This window comes from Schistocerca serialis, chromosome 5 (genome assembly GCF_023864345.2).
Source record: "Schistocerca serialis cubense isolate TAMUIC-IGC-003099 chromosome 5, iqSchSeri2.2, whole genome shotgun sequence".
Lineage (NCBI taxonomy): Eukaryota > Metazoa > Arthropoda > Insecta > Orthoptera > Acrididae > Schistocerca > Schistocerca serialis.
Window position 1 is genome coordinate 60,432,640 of NC_064642.1, and position 25,217 is coordinate 60,457,856.

The window sequence follows — 25,217 nt, forward strand, 5'->3', positions numbered from 1 at the left end:
AGACCACCCAACTTGAATGATAAATTACTAACAGTCCAAAGAAAGCTTTAGTCTTATTACAAACAGGAGCCAAACTCATATAATTATAGTTGGCGGTTACTTCAATATACCCCTGATATGTGGCCAACATTCAAATGAATGTAGGTTGTGGTAGTTATGCAGAGATGAAGATGCTTGCACAAGAGATACTAACATGGAGAGCTGCATTGAACTACTCTTCTGACTGAAGATGACGGTGGTGGTGGTGGTGGTGGTGGTGGTGGTGGTTGTGGTGGTGGTGGTGGTGATGACGATGACGATGACGAAGACTACATCTACATCTACTTCTACATGTATTCTCTGTGAACCACTGTGAAGTGCATGGCAGAGGGTATGTCCTGTTGTCAAAGTTATTATGGTTCCTTCCCATTCCATCCATTTATTGATGCGGGCAGAATTATTGTTTAAATACCTTAGTGTATATTGTAATTATTCTAATCTTGTCACCATGATCCTACGTGAGTGATACATAGGGGGCTGTATTATGTTTTCCTAATCATTGAAAGCCAGCTCTCAAAATTTTGCTAATAGACTTTCTCGGCATTTTTTATGTCTCTCTTCAAGAGTCCACCAGTTCCGTTTCTTCAGTACCTCTGCGACACTTTCCCAAAGGTCAAACACACTTGCGACCATTCGTGCTGCCCTTGTCTGTATAACTTCAATATCCCCTGCCTGTCCTATTGTCCACTTGGACAATATTCTAGAATGGGTCACACAAGTGATCTGTAAGCAATCTCCTTTATAGATCCATTACACTTCCTCAATATTCTATCAATAAATTGAAGTCTACTACCTGCTTTACTCTTGACTGAGCCAACATGACAATTACATTTCATATTGCTACAAATTACTTGAATGAGTTGGCTGATCCCAACTATGACTCACTGATATTATAGTCATAGGATACTACCTTTTGTGGAGTTCAAATATCATTTGTCATTGAGGTAAGCTGATTCAGCTTTTTGGGTGGACTGAGGGAGGACATTACGATATGCATGGGGCATAGCTGCACGTTTATTGTCCTGGAGTCAGTATCCCAAATTGATTAGAGTCAGTACATTGGGTACAGCAGCATGTTTGCTGTCCAGACTTCACCAGCTTTGTCCTTACTGTGTGCAGTGATGAAGCACAAAACTAAGTTTTATATTAAATATTATTCAGAGCAAACTGTGTGCAAAAATAAAGAACACTGTATAACAAGAACCATCCAAATGAAATACAGTTGTTAAGACACTGATCTCACATTCAAGAGGGGTAATTTGCTCTCTCTGTCCGTGGATTTCAGAATCATTTCAGCCAAATGCAGAATGGTTCCTTCAAGGCCATGGCGAAACAGCTGTCTTATCCTCATAAAAGCACACTGACATATTTTACACTATTCATTTTCATTGTATTATGTTGACAAATCCTATATCCAGAATGAGATTTTCACTCTGCAGCGGAGTGTGCGCTGATATGAAACTTCCTGGCAGATTAAAACTGTGTGCCCGACCGAGACTCGAACTCGGGACCTTTGCCTTTCGCGGGCAAGCTGGAAGGTAGGAGACGAGGTACTGGCAGAAGTAAAGCTGTGAGTACCGGGCGTGAGTCGTGCTTCGGTAGCTCAGTTGGTAGAGCACTTGCCCGCGAAAGGCAAAGGTCCTGAGTTCGAGTCTCGGTCGGGCACACAGTTTTAATCTGCCAGGAAGTTTCAAATCCTATATCATTGTGAGATGATCCCTGGGGGAATGAATGAATGAGTAAATAAATAAATAAATCAAATCAAACCATACTTTGGAGATCATTAAGTTTCAGATATGAGCTACAATGATGATACATTATATGTGAAAAAACTGCAAATACACAGCGCACTTTTGGTCACCTCAAGCCCTGTTGCGTTTACTGAAAACTTGTGAAAAAAGTTAGTGTTAACAGCAAAGAAATCATAGTTTTGTTCATGGTTCCCAGGTATTCCAGCTGAAGCAGCCCCAAAACTGTTAAAATGTATGACAATAAAGAACAGTTGCAGTTGCTTTAACAGAGGTGCGACAAGGGGCTAGTTGTTTTTAGTTGTTGTAACAGTTTATCCACATTAGAAAGTGGTAGTCACATTGTCAAATGTGTCAGAGAGGTCCACTCAAGGTACAGGAACTATTCTTTACTCTCATAAAGTCTGTGTCTTTTAAACATCTTACTGATATACTCTTATCTGTAATGCCACTTTTAGATAATATTGTGGACACAATAAATATACAATACTATATAATACTCGGGCATACTCCTGAGGGCATGCAGCTTTACTGTATGGTTAAATGATGATGGCGTCCTCTTGGGTAAAATATTCTGGAGGTAAAATAGTCCCCCATTTGGATCTCTGGGTGGGGACTACTCAGGAGGACATTGTTATCAGCAGAAAAAAAACTGACGTTCTATGGATCGGAGCGTTGGAATGTCAGATCCTTTAATCGGGCAGGTAGGTTAGAAAATTTAAAAAGGGAAATGAATAGGTTAAAGTTAGATATAGTGAAGTTTGGTGGCAGGAGGAACAAGACTTCTGGTCAGGTGACTACAGGGTTATAAACACAAAATCAAATAGGGGTAATGAAGGAGTAGCTTTAATAATGAATATGAAAATAGGAATGCAGGTAAGCTACTACAAACAGCATAGTGAACGCATTATTGTGGCCAAGATAGATACGAAGCCCACACCTACCACAGTAGTACAAGTTTATATGCCAACTAGCTCTGCAGATGACGAAGACATTGATGAAATGTTTGATGAGATAAAAGAAATTATTCAGGAAGTGAAGGGAGATGAAAATTTAATAGTCATGGGTGACTGGAACTCGATAGTAGGAAAGGGAAGACAAGGAAACGTAGTAGGTGAATATGGAATGGGATTAAGGAATGAAAGAGGAAGCCGCCTGGTAGAATTTTGCACAGAGCATGACTTAATCATAGCTAACACTTGGTTCAAGAATCATAAAAGAAGGTTGTATACATGGAAGAAGCCTGGAGATACTGGAAGGTTTCAGATAGATTATATAATGGTAAGACAGAGATTTAGGAACCAGGTTTTAAATTGTAAGACATTTCCAGGGGCAGATGTGGATTCTGACCACAATCTATTGGTTATGAACTGCAGATTGAAACTGAAGAAACTGCAAAAAGGTGAGAATTTAAGGAGATGGGACCTGGATAAACTGAAAGAACCAGAAGTTGCAGAGAGTTTCAGGGAGAGCATAAGGGAACAATTGACAGGAATGGGGGAAGGAAATACAGTAGAAGAAGAATGGGTAGCTCTGAGGGATGAAGTAGTGAAGGCAGCAGATGATCAAGTAGGTAAAAAGACGAGGGCTAATAGAAATCCTTGGGTAACAGAAGAAATATTGAATTTAATTGATGAAAGGAGAAAATATAAAAATGCAGTAAATGAAGCAGGCAAAAAGGAATACAAACGTCTCAAAAATGAGATCGACAGGAAGTGCAAAATGGCTAAGCAGGGATGGCTTGAGGACAAATGTAAGGATGTAGAGGCGTATATCACTAGGGGTAAGATAGATACTGCCTACAGGAAAATTAAAGAGACCTTTGGAGAGAAGAGAACCACTTGTATGAATATCAAGAGCTCAGATGGCATCCCAGTTATAACCGAGAAAGCAGAAGGGTGGAAGGAGTATATAGAGGGCCTATACAAGGGCGATGTTCTTGAGGACAATATTACAGAAATGGAAGAGAATGTAGATGAAGATGAAATAGGAGATATGATACTGCTTGAAGAGTTTGACAGAGCACTGAAAGACCTGAGTCGAAACAAGGGCCCGGGAGTAGGCAACATTCCATTAGAACTAATGAGAGCCTTGGGAGAGCCAGGCCTAACAACCTAACAAAACTCTACCATTTTGTGAGCATGATGTATGAGACAGGCAAAATACCCTCAGACTTCAAGAAGAATATAATAATTCCAATCCCAAAGAAAGCAGGTGTTGACAGATGTGAAAATTATTGAACTATCAGTTTAATAAGCCATGGCTGCAAAATACTAACACGAATTTTTTACAGACTAATGGAAAAACTGAGAGAAGTGAACCTTGGGGAAGATCAGTTTGAATTCCGTAGAAATGTTGGAACATGTGAGGCAATACTGACCCTCAAGTTATCTTAGAAAATAGATTAAGGAAAGGCAAACCTACGTTTCTAGCATTTGTAGACTTAGAGAAAGCTTTTGACAATGCTGACTGGAATACTCTCTTTCAAATTCTGAAGGTGGCAGGGGTAAAATACAGGGAGTGAAATGCTATTTACAATTTGTACAGAAACCAGATGGCAGTTATAAGAGTCGAAGGGAAGCAGTGGTTGGGAAGGGAGTGAGACAGGGATGTAGCCTATCCCCGATGTTATTCAATTTGTATATTGAGTAAGCAGTAAAGGAAACAAAAGAAAAATTCGGAGTAGGAACGAAAATCCATGGAGAAGAAATAAAAACTTTGAGGTTCGCTGATGACATTGTAATTCTGTCAGAGACAGCAAAGGCCTGGAAGAGCAGCTGAACGGAATGGACAGTGTCTTGAAAGGAGGATATAAGATGAACATCAACAGAAGCAAAGCGAGGATAATGGAATGCAGTCGAATTAAATCGGGTGATTCTGCAGGAATTAGATTAGGAAATGAGAGGCTGAAAGTAGTAAATGAGTTTTGCTATTTGGGGAGCAAAATAACTGATGATGGTCGAAGTAGAGAGGATATAAAATGTAGACTGTCAATGGCAAGGAAAGCGTTTCTGAGGAAGAGAAATTTGTTAACATTGAGTATAGATTTAAGTGTCAGGAAGTGGTTTCTGAAAGTATTTGTATGGAGTGTAGTCATGTATAGAAGTGAAACTTGGACGTTAAATAGTTTAGACAAGAAAAGAATAGAAGCTTTCGAAATATGGTGCTACAGAAGAATGGTGCAGATTAGATGGGTAGATCACATAACTAATGAGGAGATACTGAATAGAATTGGAGAGAAGAGAAATTTGTGGCACAACTTGACCAGGAGAAGGGATCGGTTGGTGGGGCATATTCTGAGGCACCAAGGGATCACCAATTTAGTATTGGAGGGCAGTGTGGAGGGTAAAAATCGTAGAGGGAGACCAAGTGATGAATACACTAAACAGATTCAGAAGGATGTAGGTTGCAATAGGTACTGGGTGATGAAGAAGCTTGAACAGGATAGAGTAGCACGGAGAGCTGCATCAAACCAGTCTCAAGACTGAAGACCACAACAACAACAACAACAACAACATATAATACTCGGAACAAAATGGAAAACACAACAACAATTGGCAGGCACTTGGAATGTTGTTTAATTCTACTAATACTTGCACGTGAGATTAGCATCCACAACCAGTAAGATAATGAAGGATAAAATCCATGAAGAATTCCAGGACATGCTGTCTGCTATGGAAAGACCCTCATTCACTCAATCAACATGTAGCTGTTTCAACATTTTGTTGATGTAGGACTAACAACCTTTTATTTCATGAAGAGATTATTACAAATGTGTCACAGGTGGTGTACATATATTTTGGTGACTAGTTTCAAACCCTCTAGTTTGTTGGTTGGTTGGTTGGTTTGTTGGGGGAAGGAGACCAGACAGCGAGGTCATCGGTCTCATCAGATTAGGGAAGGAAGGGGAAGGAAGTCGGCCGTGCCCTTTGAAAGGAACCATCCCGGCATTTGCCTGGAGCGATTTAGGGAAATCACGGAAAACCTAAATCAGGATGGCCGGACGCGGGATTGAACCGTCGTCCTCTAGTTTGTTCTCAAGCTTGACCTACTGAGGGTGCACTGAAAGTGCCTGACCTTAATGGCAATCATCTAACACTGGCAAATATATGCATCATACAGTGATGGAAGATAAATGTCACAATGTGCATGTGCTTACTATACAAGTCAGAATCAAACTGGCACAAACGTATCACAGATAGAATTCCATGGATGTATCGGTTAGTGCCACAGATTGACGCAAACAACTTGTCTCTCTGTCCATTGAAATACTGCAAACAATGGAAAATTCAGGATGGAATAATGACAAATGCCAGTACAGGAGTTAAGAGTGACATCAGCATAGACTAATTAGAAGGCTAGTGCTTCTGTGTAATTTATCAACATTACAACATTAAAATATAATTAAGAGTACTCATATAATGAACACCGAGTCTATCGATTGTTTCACTCATCTCAAAATTATGGACAGAGCTTATATTTTATTTAAGTGCAGCTTATATTCAAGCCAATGCAGTATATATCAGCTCTGGAGCAGTCAACTACCATTACTATTTTTGTACGCTTAACACTGGACTCTCTTTGTAAGTAATATGTCGCATTTTCTTCATTTCTGTTGTATGCCTATCCATTTCTCAATTCAAATGCTGGTATCTCCTATTTTCAACTTGCCTTTACCTTAATTTCTCTAATGCAACAGACTTAATATATTTTCTGCAGCAGCTTGTTGCAATGTTAATAGTAAGGTATCTTAAATTAGTCAAACAGTAATAAGAGTACAGATATTATTTGCTTAATACAAGAGTAAAGTACTTGCAAAGATAAACTTATCTTTGCACCTAAATGCATTAGCACAATGTCTGTTCTAGAAGTCACAGGTGCCTGAGACTAAGGTAATAGTAAAAACACAGTTCTTACCTATTAACAAGAGTGGCATTTATATATTTTAAAGCAGCATCAAGTCCTAGAATTTCATTGTGTTCCATAATACTCTTTCCACCAATGGCCATTCTTGTTTCCACAATGGATCGAGTTTGTGACAGTGTCATTGTATTTCCTTCAATGGCAACAGTGTGATATATATGCTGCACAAAAATTGTTACATATTACTTTGTAGACACAGAAACCATCTAGAGAAAAATGTACATAAGTGAGACCAACAGATATTAAAGACCAACTTTATTTACAAGTAGGGTTTATAATTTTAAAGGATACAAATCTTAAACAGATTCAGGAAAAGCTGTGCTTGCTATACATACTACAAGGCCAAAACTGAATTTTAATGTAACATGCTACATAGTCAGATTGCACTGACTATGACCATAATAGGGACATCTGAGTAAGGAGTCCAAAAAATAAGCCAGTTGATGTTTGATATTGTGTTTTTTGAGTGACAAATGCCACATGTCATGTTGTTTCATGACATTAAAACAAAGGGGCTGTCAACATAAAAATATGAATATTGCGATTCCCTAAAGCTCAGCTGCACTATTTGTTCACAATATCCTGAATCAGGGACCCCTATAGCAATGCAGTACCTACATATACCACAGGCATTACAAAGTGACTGCCATGCTGTGCCGTCTCATCCCATGCCATGTCATCCCAAACCAGTAAGAACATCTAGTGCCAGCACTGTGAGATAAAGTGCAGCTCGTACCCCTGCCCCCTCCGCAACACCTCTTCCCCATGGTAACCCTCAGCCCTTGTGCTGCTTCTTCTGCTGCTTGCACTCTCCTGAGCATTCATCCAAAATACTGTCTTTATGCTAAATCATCAGATGTGAAGGCATGATACCTCACTATGATGATAACAAACAGTAAACAGATATAAAAGCTTTGTGAGAATACATTGCTACAGAATTATTATCATCTTGTTTGCTACACAACTCATTTGCTGTTGATCATAACTCTGCACAATTTTGAAAAAATACTTCCACTATTTCAACCCAAGGGAGGTATTGGTTGTGGAACTAGGAATTTTAATAACTGGTGAGAAAATAATCCAGAGAGAGAGAGAGAGAGAGAAGGGAACAAACAAGATGGGAGCCATTCTGCCAAACAAGACACTATTGAGATATACATTCAATTACAAACGTTGTGACTGCACTGTCAGCAGAGGGTGTATAGCATTCAAGTTATTACAAACAAGTATGTACAAAATAACTGAACAGTGGGAGGACTTAGATTTTATCGAGTTTTTTTCTTGTATGGTTTTATGGTTCTATTCATTTTATGGGTAATTCCTGGATGGCATAATAAGTAAAATACGGGAAAGACAACCACTCACCTATAGGTAACTGATGTGTAGTGCACAGAAACACATTGAAAACTGTATTTACAACAGCTTTAGAACTCTTTCTCTAGTAAAAGTACACACACACACACACACACACACACACACACACACACACACAAAACCACCAGTGCCACACATCAGTCAACTATGTGTGTGTGGTTACCTTTCCTTTATTTTATTTTATTTTATGAACAATTGATAGTTATTACAAGACATCTTATCCTACTGTCATCATGTATACTGACAGCATTAGTAAGTGGCAAACAAAACTAAATGGCTTTTGTGTCTCACCTACAAATGATTCTTAATTTGACAGCTGTCTTTTTCCTCTTCTATTTTATGGCTATAAAATTTTGGACACTTTCCCAAATTGGTTTCAGAATAGAAGCTCTTGCCATACAGCAGTTAATGAATCAGTTCAGAATTTGAGCTTTCCAGATCAACACTGCTTAAGTTAATGGTCACATCACGGGAAACTATATTTTGCAGCTTTGTTCAGTTTGTGTACTCTTCACTTCTGAGACAGCATGATCCCTAGTTGCTTTAACAAATTGATAAGACTTTATTGTTTTTCTGTCTACTGAACATATTCCAAGTTCCAAGAAGTTTTGCTTCACTTAACAGAATAACATAGCTGGTATCTTCTGGAATGCTCACAGTTATATTTTGTTAATAATAAATGTTTCTGTTACAGATGGCATTATTTTTCAGAGTAATTTTTTTGGAAAGTGTATATTAAAAGGGGTACATGTATACTGTAATTAAGACAGGACATCCGCCCCTGGTAGCCGAGTGGTTAGCGCGACAGAATGTCATTCCTAACAGCCCAGGTTTGATTCCCGGCTGGGTCGGAGATTTTCTCCACTCAGGGACTGGGTGTTGTGTTGTCCTAATCATCATCATTTCATCCCCATCGACACGCAGGTTGCCGAAGTGGCGTCAACTCGAAAGACTTGCACCAGGTGAACAGTCTACCCGACGGGAGGCCCTTGCCACACGGCATTTACATGTTTTAAGACAGGACTTCACTTTTGTAACTATGACAGGACTTTGGTTTGTGCTTTTGGCATCATGAAAAGATACAGAAATTCTAGAATGTTTAAGCACATCATCTATTTTTCACTCCGTCTACACTGATCATTTTTCAGTGTCAGTTGTATTCATCTTGTAGGTCAGAGGCCATCTTCCAGCAGTAACAGTATTTAATTCACATACAGTGTTTAGTTTACTTGTTTTTTATGTGCTTCTTTGCAGAGATGATAAGTAACTGTCTATTTATATCTGTTCAGAAGTGTTCATTAATTTTTCTATTTTTCTGCACATTCTGCAGCAAGTATTACTATAATGTGAGCTGATTTCGTAGTCTTGATATGCTTGATGGATCGGGGGTCTTGTCTAAGATGTGGAAGAGGCTCAGTTAGCATGTACTGTATGTACAGAGTGCAGCCAGCTGCATTTCATGTCTCATGTCAACACGAATGATGCCTGTTCACATGCTTCCTCTTGGTGTTAGGATAAAGGATAAAGAATACTAGCCTCATCCACAGGATTCATGCACAGCCTGTGATAGCATTGTCTCCAAAACTGTATCAACAGTTAGAATCAGCCAACACCACTGTGCGACATAGGAGGCTCTGGTTCTATGGGCACCTACAACGAATGAACAACAATATGCTTACCAAGAAGATCTTCTCATTGGTTAAAAGCTACAACACTGGACGCCTGTGGTTTAATGGAATACTAAAGGACTTGGATTTGGCTTGGATCTCTGATCCTGAGGTAGAAGATCGTTCCAAACGTTGTGCTATGGTAGAGTCTTGGACCCCACCGCCTGGAGTCTTTAAACGCATGGAGCCCCTTCCACAGGAGAAGGAGAAATTACCAGCAGAGCTCAAGACATATTGGGAACGAAAGAGAGCATCGGAGAAGAACTAGTCATAAGTGCTCCTTAGTGGGCTGAAATCAATAATAATTGTCTTCAGAACTGTGGTTTGCTTGCTGGTTTGTAGTCAGGTGAAATGCTTAAATGAGAGGTTCCACTGACCCTGTTACAATCTTGGATGGAGGGTCTCACTTAATATGTCAAGCACATACTACACTCCAGAAACAGTAATTCAGGTGGCAGAGTCTGTTTCACCTGCAAACCACTCTGTATACTGAACAGATAGTTAGGTATCACACAACCAGGAATCAAGTGCAGATCAGCAGTAGTAATAGTAGCAGTAGCAGAAGTTGATGATGATGGATGGCGATGATGACTTCCATCCGAAAAATGCTTTGATGCAGTTCTCCACATTAGTTTATTCTGTGCAAGCCTCATCATCTCTAAATAACTACTGCAACATGCATCCATTTCAACCATTCACGGCCAGGTCTCTTTCTGCAAGTTTTACCCCTCCATGCTTCCCTCCATTACTAATTTGACTATTCCTTGACACCATAGGATGTGTCCTATCAACTGAGTTTTTTTAGTCAAGTTGCCCACGATTTTTTCCCCCTGGTTTGACTCAGCATCTCATCATTAGTTACTCAATCTACCCAACTAATCTACAGCTTAATTCTACATCATCATATCTGAAAAGTTTCTATAATCTTCTTGTCTGAGCTGCTAATCAGCCACATGTCACTTCTGTACAAGGCTACACAAATACATTCAGAAAAGACTTCATGACATTAAATCTATAAAAGATGTAAACAAATCATCTTTTTCAGAAATGATTTCCTTGTTATTACCAGTCTGTGTTTTACATCCTCTCGACTTTGGCATTCATCAATTACTTTGTTACCCAAATAGTAAAATTTATATATTGCTCTTAGTGTCTCATTTGATAATGTAATCCCCTAAGCACCATTTGATTTAATTTGCCTACTTTTCATTACCTTTGGTTTAATTTTGTTGATGTTCATCTTATTATCTCTTTTCAAGACATTATCCAATCAATTCAAATGCTCTTCAAAGGCCAAAGGTCTGTGATGAAACTACAATGTCACTGACAAGATTCAAAGTTTTTGTTTCTTCTCCCTGAAATTCAATTCATATTCAAAATTTCTCAGGGATCTCCATTACTGCTCCATCAATGTACAGATGGAAGAACATCAGAGATAAGTTACAACTCTGTCTCACTTCTTTCTCAACTCCTGCTTCCCTTTCATGTTCTTCGACTCTCATAACTGCAGTCTGGCCCCATACAAGTTGTAGATAATAATTTTTTTTAATCCCTGCACCTTCAAAATTTCAAAGAGTGTAGTCCAATCCTCATTGTCAAATGCTTTCTCCAATCTACAAATGATATAAAAAGAGGTTTGCATCCCTTCGACTTATAAGTTGTTGGGTTAGTATTGTGTCACGTCTTACTGCATTTCTCTGGAACCCACAGTGATCTTCCACAAGGTTGCAGCTCTAGCAGCTTTTCCATCCTTCTGTAAATAATGTACTGTAACAACAAAATTGAAGAAGTGACAAAATGACCTGTCGCACAAGCATTTTTAGAACCACTGAATGATGATCGCCATTACAAAATGTTTATTTTCATAATGAATTAGATACTCCAAGGTTGGATGTATGTTTTATTAATGCACATGTATCCTCAGATGGATGCACACAGTGTATTTGCAAGCTGGGACAACAATAAGCATCATACAATGTTCATAGTACCTGCTGGTTAATAAGTTTATTCCGTGTAATCAGTTCTTGCCTTGGAGATGTAGTGCATACCACAGAGAAAGAGCAGCTGTGACATCATGGGGCCAAGAGAAAACATGTCATATGGATAAATTCGACTGAAATCTGTTAAATAAGGCAGGATGTTTTTGGACTTTGTCCTTACCAATGTTCTTGGATGTTCTGCATAATGTGACAATTTGTAACACACAGTTATTGTAAACAAGAGTACAATATATGACATATTAATGAGAAGCCTCACATTTACTTCAAGAGGTGGATGTTGGACCTGTACTCTTAAATTCTAGCAGTAACTGCAGTACTTCGAGAAAAGACGTTTGATCAGAAGAAATTGGGGAGTGTGCTGAAGTAATAAGGTGAACAACATTAAATATCAGGAAGTCTTAGCTCCCAATTAGACTTTACTTCACCAGCAGAACATCACAATAATTATTGTCAGTATATTAAGACGAGGACGTATGTATAAAATGATTGTTCAGTAGCATTCACATCTGTCAGCACCTGCCTTCTTTGGAACTGGAATTACTTCATTCTTCTTACAATCTGTGGGTATTTTCTTTGTCTCATATATCTTGCACTCCAAATGCAATAATTTTGTCATGTCTGGCTCTCCCTTGGATCTCCATAAATCTGAGGGAATGTCATCTACTCCAGCCTTGTTTCCACTTAGATGTTTCAGAGCTGAGTCAAATTCTGCTCACAGTATTGTATCTCCCACCTTCTCTTAACCCACTTCTGTTTCTCCACCTCCTCCTCCTCTTTCTATAGTATTGTCCTCAAGTTTGCATCTCTTATACAGACCCTCTTCCTCTTACTCTTACTCCTCCTCCTCCTCCTCCTCTTTTAATTTGGGACTACTTAGGACCACAAGGCTCTCTGACTCTTTACACTGTTCTTCTTTTTATTCTTTGCCCAGAAAGCTTTCCTTTTCTGGCAGTGAATAAGCTTCCTCTCCACTGTCCACTTTGGTCTTCTGGTTCCAGTGCTCTTTTTGCTTGTAAGAGACACTGGGAGTAGCCCTTGTAGAGTGATATGCCAGAACCTGGACCAGTCCTGTATTGTTTTTAGCAGGATTTCAAGTTGCTCCCACTGCAGTGATCCATTCTTGGAAGCTTTCCCTCTACCTGTTATGGTGAAGATCCTGTACATGAGTCTGCAGGGCTTAATGTGGGTTAAATGTCCATAGAAGGACAGTTGTCTTTTCCTCATAAATGTGATTATGTCTTCTTGGAGATGGTACAACTCACTGCTGTGTCTGATCCTATAAAAGCCATCCTCTTTTCTTACTGGTCCTGGTACTGTCCTCACCATTTTCCGTTCCTTGAGCTCCAGTTTTTTGAGTGGACTATTCCTGTTTATCAAGATGCATTTGGTAGCATAAAATACGAAGGGCCTTACTACTGATCTGTAATGTTTGAGTTTAAGGTTCTTGGGAAGGTACATGGAGTTGTAAATACTCTTACAGGAGAGGTAGAGCCTCTCCAACTTGGCACATGAGGTATGAGATATCTATTGCCAACTTCTCACTTTCATTTGCTGAAATACGCTCTTCTAAACTCTTGACTGCTGGGACTTTATAAATGGTATCGTCTTCTACTGGAACTGCTGACGGGGCTTCCTTTATGTTAGCAATGAACTCAATTTTTTGTAAACTGACCTCCAAACTGGTCTTAGATGCTACACTGTAGAGGCTCTCCAGTTGAGTAGCCTCCTCTATACTGATGGGTAACAAGACAATGTCATCCACAAAGGCACTGAGGTTATCTTTCTTGCGTCCAACCTTCATTTCAGTTTCTGATGGTAGTGTGTAATCTTCTCCAGTGAGCAATTGAGGAGCATGCATGAGAAGACATCACCTTGTCTAACTCCTGTTTGAATGGTGAAACTCTCAGAGAGCTCACCTCTAAATTTTACTTTTTGGTGTGTTATTTTCTTAAGGTGGTCCAGAATGTGCAGTCCTCCTCGCTCAGTCGTAGGATGTCTAACTTCGGTGTCTTAGAGCTTTTTGTAGTGTTTGGTGCTCTCAATGCTTAGAGGTTGGCCTTTACTAGGAAGACATAATGGTCTGAGTCTAGGTTAGCTCCTCAGTGTGGCTCGTAAGTAGAGGGTGGAGTGTTGCTTGTAAAGTGACAAGAGAAACAAAGGAAAGAGGAGAAAAAAGGATGGACATTGAGTATAGTAATTTATTAGAAAATAGTAACAAAGGAAAACAGCACTAGGTTAGGAACAGGATGGAATGTAACAATATTGTGAAAGGAAAGTTGCCACGCACCATATAGTGGAGATGCTAAGTCATAGATAAGCACAACAAAAAGACTCACAAATAAGCTTTCGGCCAACAAGGCCTTCGTCAAAAATATATCGCACGCGCACCCCCCCCCCCCCCCCACACACACACTCACAAACGACTGCAGTCTCTGGCAACTGAAGCCACACTGCAAGCAGCAGCACCAGTGCATGATGGGAGTGGTGACTGGGTGGGGGTAACGAGGAGGCTGGGGTGGGGAGGGGGACAGATAGTACAATAGGGAGGGAGATAGTGAAGTGCTGATAGGGAGTGGGCATTGGCGAGGTGGGGAGAGGGTAGGGTAGACGGTAGGCAGGGGATGCGGGGGGGGGGGGGGGGGGGGCAACAGGGAAAGGGCTGGATGGGTGACGACAATGACTAACTAAGGTTGAGGCCAGGAGCGTTATGGGAACATAGGTTATATTGCAGGGAAAGTTCACACCTGTGCAGTTCACAAAAGCTGGTCTTGGTGGGAAGGATCCATATGGCACAGGTTGTGAAGCACTCATTGAAATGAAGAATGTTGTGTTGGGCAGCGCGCTCTGCAACAGGGTGGTCCACTTCTTTCTTGAGCACAGTTTGTCAGTGTCCATTTATGCGGACAGACAGCTTGTTGGTTCTCATGCACACATAGAAAGCAGCACAGTGGTTGCAGCTTAGCTTGTAGATAACATGACTGGTTTCACAGGTAGCCCTGCCTTTGATGGGACAGATGACGTTTCTGACCGAACTGGAGTAGGTGGTAGTAGGAGGATGTGATCTCCAATCACTCCTCAAATCCTTAGGCCTATCCCAGAACCTCTCCCTGGAGTCCATCTCTCTTCTCACCCCTACCATTCCCCACACTCCAAACTTCTACATGCTTCCTGAAGTCCATAAACTCAATCACCCAGGATGTCTCATTGTGGCCAGTTACTGTGCCCTCACTGAGAGCATCTCTGCTCTCATAGACCAACACCTTCAACCTATTACCACAAACATACCCTCCTATATAAAACATACCAACCATTTCTTCCACCGACTCTCCACAGTTTACGTCCCTTTACCACATGGTGCTCTGCTTGTCACTACTGATGCCACATCCCTTTACACTAACATCCTGAATGCCCATATCCTTACTGCTATTGAACACTACCTTTCCAACACCCAATGGTTTCCAAACCAACAACCTCCTTCCTAGTCACCATGACCAACTGTACCCACACCCACAATTACTTCTCCTTCTAAGGCATTACCCGCAAACAAATCCGGGGTACAGCTATGGGCACCGCATGGCACCATTCTATGCCAACCTACTCATGAGTCATCTAGATGAATACTTCCTAAACACCCAGAATCCTAACCCCTCACTTGGTTAAGATTAATTGATGACATCTTTGCTATCTGGATTGAAGGTGAGGACACCCTATAAACATTCCTCCAGTACCTCAAAAGCCTTCTCCCCCATTTGCTTCACCTGGTCCTACTCAACCCAACAAGCAACCTTCCTACATGTTCACCTCCACCTCAGAGACTGCTACATCAGCACTTCCGTCCACATCAAACCTAGTACCAACCAGCAATACCTGCACTTCAGCTGCCACCTGGTCCATACCAAGAAGTCCCTTCCATACAGCCTAGCCACCCAAGGTCATTGCATCTGCAGTGACGATGGTCCATCTCAAAATATATGAGGGTCTCACTGAAGCCTTCACAGACCATAATTGTCATCCCAACCTTGTACAAAAACAAAAATGCTGTGCTTCCCAGTCTCCCTCCACCTCCCACAGAGAAGCATTCCCCTCGTAGCTCAGTACCACCCAGGACTGGAGCAACTGAATTACATTCTCCGCCAGGCTTTCGATTACCTCTCGTCATGACCCTGAGATGAGAAACGCCTTGCCTATTATCCTTCCCACCCCTCCCACAGTGGTATTCTGCTGTCCACCGAACCTACTCAATATACTTGTCCATCCCTACACAACTCCTGCTCCCAACCCTCTATCTCGTGGCTCATGTCCCTGTAACAGACCTAGATGCAAGACCTGTCCAATACACCCTCCCACCACCACCTACTCCAATCCAGTCACAAGCATCACCTATCCTGTTAAAGGCAGGGCAACCTGTGAAACCAGTCATGTTATCAACAAGTTGCATCTACTGTGCTGCATTCTATGTCGGCATGACAACCAACAAACTGTCTATCCGCATGAACGAGCTCTGCCCAAGAAACAAGTGGACTACCCTGTTGCAGAGCATGCTGCCCACCAAGACAACTTTCATTTCAATGAATGCTTCACAGCTTGTGCCATATGGATCCTTCCCACCTTTTCTGAATTGCACAGGTGGAAACTTTCCCCACAATATCCTACATTCCCGTAACCCTTCTGGCCTCAACCTTCGTTAATCATTGTCCTCAGTCATCCAGCCCCTCCCCTGTTCCATTCCAGCACTACACAACCCCATTCCACCATTGCACCCAGTCTTTTTACTTCTTTCCTTTTCCACTGTCCCCGACCCCCTGCACCTCTCCCCTGCCCACCATCTAACCTTCTGAATGCACATAGCTGCCCTACCATCTCTCACCTTGTCTCTGCCTGCTCCCCAGTAGCACTTCACTATCCCCCAACCTCACCCCACCATCTGTCCCCCTCCCCACCCCAACCTCCTCCTTACCACCACTTGGTTGTCTCCCCAATCATGTACCAGTGCTACTGCCCGGTGTGTGGCTTCAGTTGGCACAGACTGCAGGTGTGTGTGTGTGTGTGTGTGTGTGTGTGTGTGTGTGTGTGTGTGTGTGTCTCACCTATTTTCAATGAAGGCCTTGCTGGCTGAAAGCTTATTTGTCAGTCTCTTTGTTGTGCCTATCTGGGGCTCAATATCTCCTGTATATGGTGAACGGCAACTTTCTTTTCATAATATTGGTACATTCCATCCTGGATTTTCCATTCTTTGATGAAGTACCTTGTATTATCATGTCCCTGAATGAAACAGTGAGATTATAGAGAAAAAGTCATATAGAAAAATCGGCTGACATGTCAAGTCTAAGTGCAAACCTAAAAGATAAATCTGATCTACCATGAGACACAAGATTTAAATCACGTATGATCGTATCACACAAAAACATTGTATACACACACAAATTAATAACGTAAAATAGGATGCAATAAGTGATACTCTGTTCAGCACTTCACATCTATGTTTTATATTAGCACTGACTGACATATGTATGTCTTCTGATTCTCAATGTGGATGTAATAGTCAAATCATCTAAACACATAGTCTAATTGACAAATAAGGTACCTGCTGTGGTACAGCCACAGCTTGCATGGAGGATATATATTATTGTAGTAATCTTAACCCCCCCCCCCCCCCCCCCCAACTTCCTTCACTTTTCCTTTTAAATCCTTACACATACAAATCATTTTATCTTACAACATTTACATAATTATACGAAAAAAAGTTAAATCCCTTGTATTCTACGTAAATCAAGTCATTTACTGCCAAATCGCTGACAGATACAATCTGCTGATAACGTCTTTAAACTGATACTTATAGGGCAGTTTCATTCACAGTGTCATAATGCAATTTATAACAACAAAAATAATTAATTTTTTACAATGTAATGTAATTATATAGATCAAAACTCTACTCACCATGTGGTGGCAGAAGAACACGTATATAAAAAAAAGTTTTACTTATGCAAGCTTTAGGAGCCAGTGGCTGCTCCTTCCAGCAGAAGCATGGAAGGGGAAGGAAGAGGGGAGAAGGAAAAAGACTGGAGAGGTTTAGGAAAAGGTTTAGAGTTCGGTGAAGTCACCCAGAACCCGGGATCAAGGGAAACTTACCATCCTTTTCCTTCGCCCCTCTTCCTTACCCTTAACCCTTCTGCCGGAAGAAGGGGCCATTCGCTCTGAAAGTTTGATACATGAAACCTTTGTTTATGTGTGTTCTCCTGCTGCCACTTGGTGAGTAGATTTTTCATCCATCTAATAGCTTATTTTTAGGTAATTAGCTCTCCTGGTCAAGCTACATAAATTTATGATTTCACTATTTATGTTCAGATGCTCTTGTTTCTTTTACACAGCCTTTTCATTATACCTCGGATTGCGGTATACGTATTTTTATAAGTGGCTGTATGATATTTTTATGTGTAATGTAAAATGTTTTCTTTTGACAGATCAGATTTATACCTTTAATTACTTATAGAGATTTGACATTTGGGCTCTGCTAACCTGATTGATAAATATGGTAAGGTTGGATCACTGACAGTTTTGGAGAATGAAGTTTGTTAGTGGTAGATCCCTGACAGATAGGCACTGCGATTGTGATTTTGTATATAGATACTACTGGACATTTTGTTCACATATGGCTTTATAAAGGATCAATATGGGAAAATATTGACCAACAAAAGTGACATACAAAACAGATGGAAGACATACTTTTCACAACTTCTCAGCTGCAATGACCCACACGCTTACTTTAAATTGGAAGAACCTGATACAATTGATACAGCTGATACAGTTCCTACCCCATCAGTAAATGAAATACAGAAAGCAATAAAGAAATTAAAGAATAACAAGGCTTGTGGCGAGGACAAGATATACGCTGAGTTATTAAAGAATGGAGGCCCACAACTGGAATTAGAAATACAGGCATTAATAGAAACAATTTGGGAGACAGAAACCATTTCTGCAGATTGGAAAACTGCAATTGTGTGCCCCATATTTAAGAAGAATGACCCACTAGTTTGTGATAACTACAGACGAATTGCCTTACTGGATGTCACCTACAAAATGTTATTGAGCTGCCTATTAAACAGGCTGATACCAATAACAGAAGAACTGATTGGGGACTACCAATGTGGTTTCTGCAGAAACAGATCCACATTAGATCACTTATTCACCCTAAGACAAGTAACTGAGAAGGCGTGGGAATTCAATGTAGATGTCCACAGTTTATTCGTAGATTTTAAAAAGGCCTATGAAGCATACACCGACAGACACTCCTAAATATAATGAAGGACTCTGAAATACCATCAAAATTAATCAGATTAGTTAAAATGTTTATAGATGAAACTATATGTCGCATAAAGACACCAGTAGGAGAAACTGAAGATTTTAAGGTGTTCACTGGACTGAGACAAGGGGATGCCATTTCACCTATTTTATTTAACCTTGTCCTAGAGAAGATTGATAGAGAATTTTCTAAAACCTGTCCACAAGGGATCCAGCTACAGGATGTGAATATTACACGACTTGCCTATGCAGATGATGTAGCACTAATAAGTAGTTCCAAAAGAGAATTAATCAGAATGATGCAAAATTACTACAAAAGTGCTGCGAAAACAGGATTACATGTTAATGAAGAAAAGACAGAATACCTACCCATAAGTAAGAAAACCAGAAAAGATGCATCTCTGACTGTAGATGGATTCAATATCAAGACTGTTGACCACTTCAAGTACCTAGGAAGTCCTTTTAGTAATAACAACAGAACAGATATAAAAATAGATGCCCATTTATCAACAGCAAACAAGACACTTTTTAGTTTCATCAAAATTCTAAGAAAGAGATCACTTAGCAGTAACTTCAAAATCCACTTATATCAATCGACCATTATACCTGTGATGTTAAACGGATGTGAAACATTAATATTTAGAAAGAAAGATGAAGAAAAACTGTTAACATTCGAAAGAAAAGTACTAAGGAAAATTTTTGGACTGGTATATGACGAAAATAACATGGAATGAAGAATAAGAAGAAATGAAGAATTAAGAGATCTGTACAAACATCGTAACATTGTTGAAGTGCTCAAGAGGAGAAGGTTGAATTGTGCAGGCCATATAGCAAGAATGACAGGGAATAGACTACCTAGAATGGCATTCTGCAGAACAACAAATGGAACGAGAGGAAGAGGGAGACACAGAATCAGATGGCGGGATAACATTCAGGAGGACACAATGAGGATGAACAGCAGCAGCAACTGGACAAACAGCGCATTGGACAGGCAGAAGTGGAAGAGGCTTATACAGCAGGTGTATGGTTGATAATGCCCTTGCCACATGTAAAGTAAAGTAAAGTATGGCTTAATGTAAGAGAGAATGTTATTACTGTTTAAGAGTACATGCTATTGGTCTCTCTCCATATATATCTCATTATACTATACATAATACCAATGACACCATCATATGTGATTTAAATCTAGCTTCTGTTGGTACATTATGTTTTGAGCTTAAGAATTGACATTGATCCATTTTTGTCATAAAATCTTCTTGTTATTTTCGGTTTAGTCTAACTGTTTTATGCAAGACATAATAATAAAGGTACTTGATCATTCGGATTTTATGCTACATGGAATCCCTGGAGGGAATGCAATCTTCTTTTTGAGAAACATTATTGAGAAAATTTAGACAACTGGCATTTGAAGCTGACTGCTGAACGATTCTACTGCCACCAACATACATCACGTATAAGGACAACAAAGATAAGATACGGAAATTAGGGATCATAAGAGGCGTACAGACACTCGTTTTTCCCTCACTCTATTTGCCAGTGTAAGAGGAGGGGAAATGACAAGTAGTGGTACAGGCTACCCTCTACCATGCACCATATGATGGCTTGTGGAGTATGTATGTAGATGTACACTGCTTTTACTATTTGATCAGATTTCAATATGATGTGTTAGGATGTTGGCTTACACGCCCAAGTATTTTTCCTTTTAACAGACCTATGCATAGGTGTGGAATCAGGACCAAATTTTAGCTTATGGCTGATACTGATTATTTTCCAGATGTTTTACTTGATTAAGACATACTGTCAGTATGACAATTTTTTTTTTATTTTTATTACACTCCTTTTGACTTGTATAAAAATGATGTATAAGATAACTGCATATTATCACAACCCTTGTTTGACTACTTCTTCTTCACTGATATTCCTCCACATGTCTTAGGTATCTGCTGCTCTTTTCCACCCCTGGACTCCCATACTGGTGAGATCCACTATTATGTCATCAATTGTTTGACTAATACCTCATTTTTTCACTGATTGTGTACCTCTCTGTAAGGATATTATGTCGTACTTCACTTTATTCATATGACCTTTGGCTTAGCTTTGTGACCTTTTAGATTGCACTTAAAATATGGACTATCAGTAGTCTACTTCTTGCTGTTTGAGACAGTGTCGTAATGCTGAGTACTAATGTTTCTTAAATTTTTTATGTCATTCAGTGTTTTTCATGCCACATTTAAAATCATGAATGTCGTGTGATGTTGCCTCTATAAAAGATATTTTCTGTAAGTATTTAAATTCTTCAATAATGATTTCCTGGGTAAATTGTATTTTGGTTTCAAATTTCGCTATTTTCTGTTGCTTTCGTTTAGAGTGTATAGCACTGCGAAAATGAAATTATGACCAAAGTTGGTCATGAACAAACTGACTAACAAGCCAGGGTTACAGCCATCATACATTTCAACAAATATATTGATGCTGTTAATGGCTGACTGAAGAAAATCATCAAATTATGCTCTGTGCAAAATTCTACACAGCTGTTTTTCTTTCATTCCTTTTCCCCAGTCCATGTTCTCCAGCTATTTTTCATTCCATTCCTTTTCCTACTACTTAATTCCAGCCACACATTTCAACTAAACTTTAATCTCCTGTAACTATTTCAATAATTTCCTTTATCTCATCATACATTCTCTCAATCTCGATTAAGAGCTAGGTGTCATGTAAATTTGATCTACAGTGGTGGGTGTTGGCCTTATGCCCATCTTGCATCATATAATGAATTTGGCATGCTCGTTATAGTTGCTTACCGACATTACTACTTGCTTATTCATTATTAGGCCAACTCCCGCGTCGTATTGGATTTGGCGTTGAAAACCCTGTTCTGACCTGACCAGAAGGTCTATTATTCATGCTACCACACTTGCTAATCTGCACTATATTTGACTTCGACCTATCCATTGCCCTTTTTAAATTCGTGTAACCTCACAGCCCAGCTAAGAGTTCTAACATTTCGTGCTCCAACCCAGGGCGCCAGTTTTGTTTTTCCTGATGGCTACATCCTTCTTTGTAGCCATGCCTGCAGATCAGAATGGGAGATTATTTTACCTCTGGATTATTTTACCCAAGTTGATTCCACTTTTATTCCACCATGTGCAGAGCTGCGAGCCCTAAGAAAAAAATAACAGCTTTGGTTTCACCTCGCTTTCAGCTGTACTCAGCACCAGTACAACTATGCCACGTTGCATAATGTTGCAAAGCCATATCAGACAATTGCCCAGACTACGGAAAAGGCTCTTACCCCTGTTCAGGAACCCCCTGTTTGTCTGGTCACTCTATTGGTACCCCACTGTTGTAGTTGCACCTATGGTACGGCTGCCTGTATCACTGAGGCACTTCACTTCCCTCCTCATCTTGTTCCATGGTTCGTTGAGGGCTGCAGTAGTTGTGATATGGAATAAGTATCATCTTAGATCAGAAAAAGAACATTCAAGGTACTGTCCCATAACGAAGGTCACTCATTAACAGTAACACCACACATTTAATACTAGTAACAGAAAGTTGGCTGAAATTCAAAGTAAATATCAATGAAATATTAACTGTGGAATGCAGTTTATCTCGAAAGGGTAGGATGCGTACCAATGGTGGGGATGTATTTACTGCTGCGCAAAACACTAATTTCTAGTGAGATAAAGACGGAATCAGAATGCAAGGTATCCAAGTGAAAATAAGTAGCTAATACTAGCCTAAAATAGTAATTGGTTATTACTACATCAAGTATCAAAGTGGTGGAATATTTCTGAGCATGCCTGGAAAATGTCACTAATTACCTTCCCAATCATGCCACAGTGATAAGGGGAGATTCCACTCCGCCACCTATAGACAGGGAGACAAAGGCAAGGACTAAGACTCTTATGATGCTGTACTAAATGTATTTTCTGAAATTTACTCGAAGCAGTTGATGAGAAAGCTCACTCTTTAGGGGAACTTACTGATTTGTTAGTAACAAAAAGACTCAAACTTCTCAATTCGATGAACACGGAGTCAGGAATCACTGTCTACAAAGCTGTTGTAGCATCACTGACCACAAGAACTGAATGAAATTTGAGGCAGAAGGATACTTCTAATTAACAAGTATGAAAGAAAAATCATTTTAAACCATTTGTTGTAGTGTTACATATCACTCTGGAAGAGCACTGTGTATCCCTACATGTGCCTTACTGATGATTGATGCTCATAAAGGAGAAAAATAATAAAACCAATGATTAAACAGAACAGCACAAGTACATTCTGGATTTATTATTTAGTTTTATGTGTGGAACCAGCACAATGGGCAATGTGTGTCTTCAAGATGGGAAACTTTGCAAAAGGAGGTACCTGCGTGGGTGCTATGTATATACACTCCTGGAAATTGAAATAAGAACACCGTGAATTCATTGTCCCAGGAAGGGGAAACTTTATTGACCCATTCCTGGGGTCAGATACATCACATGATCACACTGACAGAACCACAGGCACATAGACACAGGCAACAGAGCATGCACAATGTCGGCACTAGTACAGTGTATATCCACCTTTCGCAGCAATGCAGGCTGCTAATCTCCCATGGAGACGATCGTAGAGATGCTGGATGTAGTCCTGTGGAACAGCTTGCCATGCCATTTCCACCTGGCGCCTCAGTTGGACCAGCGTTCGTGCTGGACGTGCAGACCGCGTGAGAGGACGCTTCATCCAGTCCCAAACATGCTCAATGGGGGACAGATCCGGAGATCTTGCTGGCCAGGGTAGTTGACTTACACCTTCTAGAGCACGTTGGGTGGCACGGGATACATGCGGACGTGCATTGTCCTGTTGGAACAGCAAGTTCCCTTGCCGGTCTAGGAATGGTAGAACGATGGGTTCGATGACGGTTTGGATGTACCGTGCACTATTCAGTGTCCCCTCGACGATCACCAGTGGTGTACGGCCAGTGTAGGAGATCGCTCCCCACACCATGATGCCGGGTGTTGGCCCTGTGTGCCTCGGTCGTATGCAGTCCAGATCGTGGCGCTCACCTGCACGGCGCCAAACACGCATACGACCATCATTGGCACCAAGGCAGAAGCGACTCTCATCGCTGAAGACGACACGTCTCCATTCGTCCCTCCATTCACGCCTGTCGCGACACCACTGGAGGCGGGCTGCACGATGTTGGGGCGTGAGCGGAAGACGGCCTAACGGTGTGCGGGACCGTAGTCCAGCTTCATGGAGACGGTTGCGAATGGTCCTCGCCCATACCCCAGGAGCAACAGTGTCCCTAATTTGCCTGGAAGTGGCGGTGCGGTCCCCTACGGCACTGTGTAGGATCCTACGGTCTTGGCGTGCATCCGTGCGTCGCTGCGGTCCGGTCCCAGGTCGACGGGCACGTGCACCTTCCGCCGACCACTGGCGACAACATCGATGTACTGTGGAGACCTCACGCCCCACATCTTGAGCAATTCGGCGGTACGTCCACCCGGCCTCCCGCATGCCCACTATACGCCCTCGCTCAAAGTCCGTCAACTGCACATACGGTTCACGTCCACGCTGTCGCGGCATGCTACCAGTGTTAAAGACTGCGATGGAGCTCCGTATGCCGCGGCAAACTGGCTGACACTGACGGCGGCGGTGCACAAATGCTGCGCAGCTAGCGCCATTCGACGGCCAACACCGCGGTTCCTGGTGTGTCCGCTGTGCCATGCGTGTGATCATTGCTTGTACAGCCCTCTCGCAGTGTCCGGAGCAAGTATGGTGGGTCTGTCACACCGGTGTCAATGTGTTCTTTTTTCCATTTCCAGGAGTGTACTTCGTTAATTCTTGGCCTACAACGGAGTAGAATACTGTCCTGAGAATAAGCTGAGGCAAATATAACAATGAATGCATTCTGTGCGAAACAAATAAGTTAAGCTCTCACTCCTTGATCTGTCAATTCTAGCCATGAATTCAGAAATTATAGCAATGTTCTCCACAGTAATAAGAAGTTCAACTACCGATAAAAACACACACTAATATCCAACAAAAGCGAATCAACTGCTAGTGAATTGTGTGTGTGTGTGTGTGTGTGTGTGTGTGTGTGTGTGTGTGTGTGTGTGTGTGTGTTAAGGGTGCTGCACAACGAGGTTATCAGCATCCTTACAAAATCAGTAGAAACAAATGTG

The 25,217-nt window shown here is 40.9% G+C and overlaps 1 protein-coding gene across 1 annotated transcript in view; it reads right to left on the minus strand.

Annotated features, from left to right (window-relative positions):
* LOC126481334 (protein adenylyltransferase Fic) overlaps window positions 1–25,217 on the minus strand; it is a 102,059-nt gene that overhangs the window by 24,829 nt on the left and 52,013 nt on the right. The window contains exon 3 of the mRNA XM_050105008.1: window positions 6,705–6,871. Coding sequence (XP_049960965.1) covers window positions 6,705–6,871 — 167 coding nt within the window. The remainder of the gene's footprint in view (window positions 1–6,704; window positions 6,872–25,217) is intronic.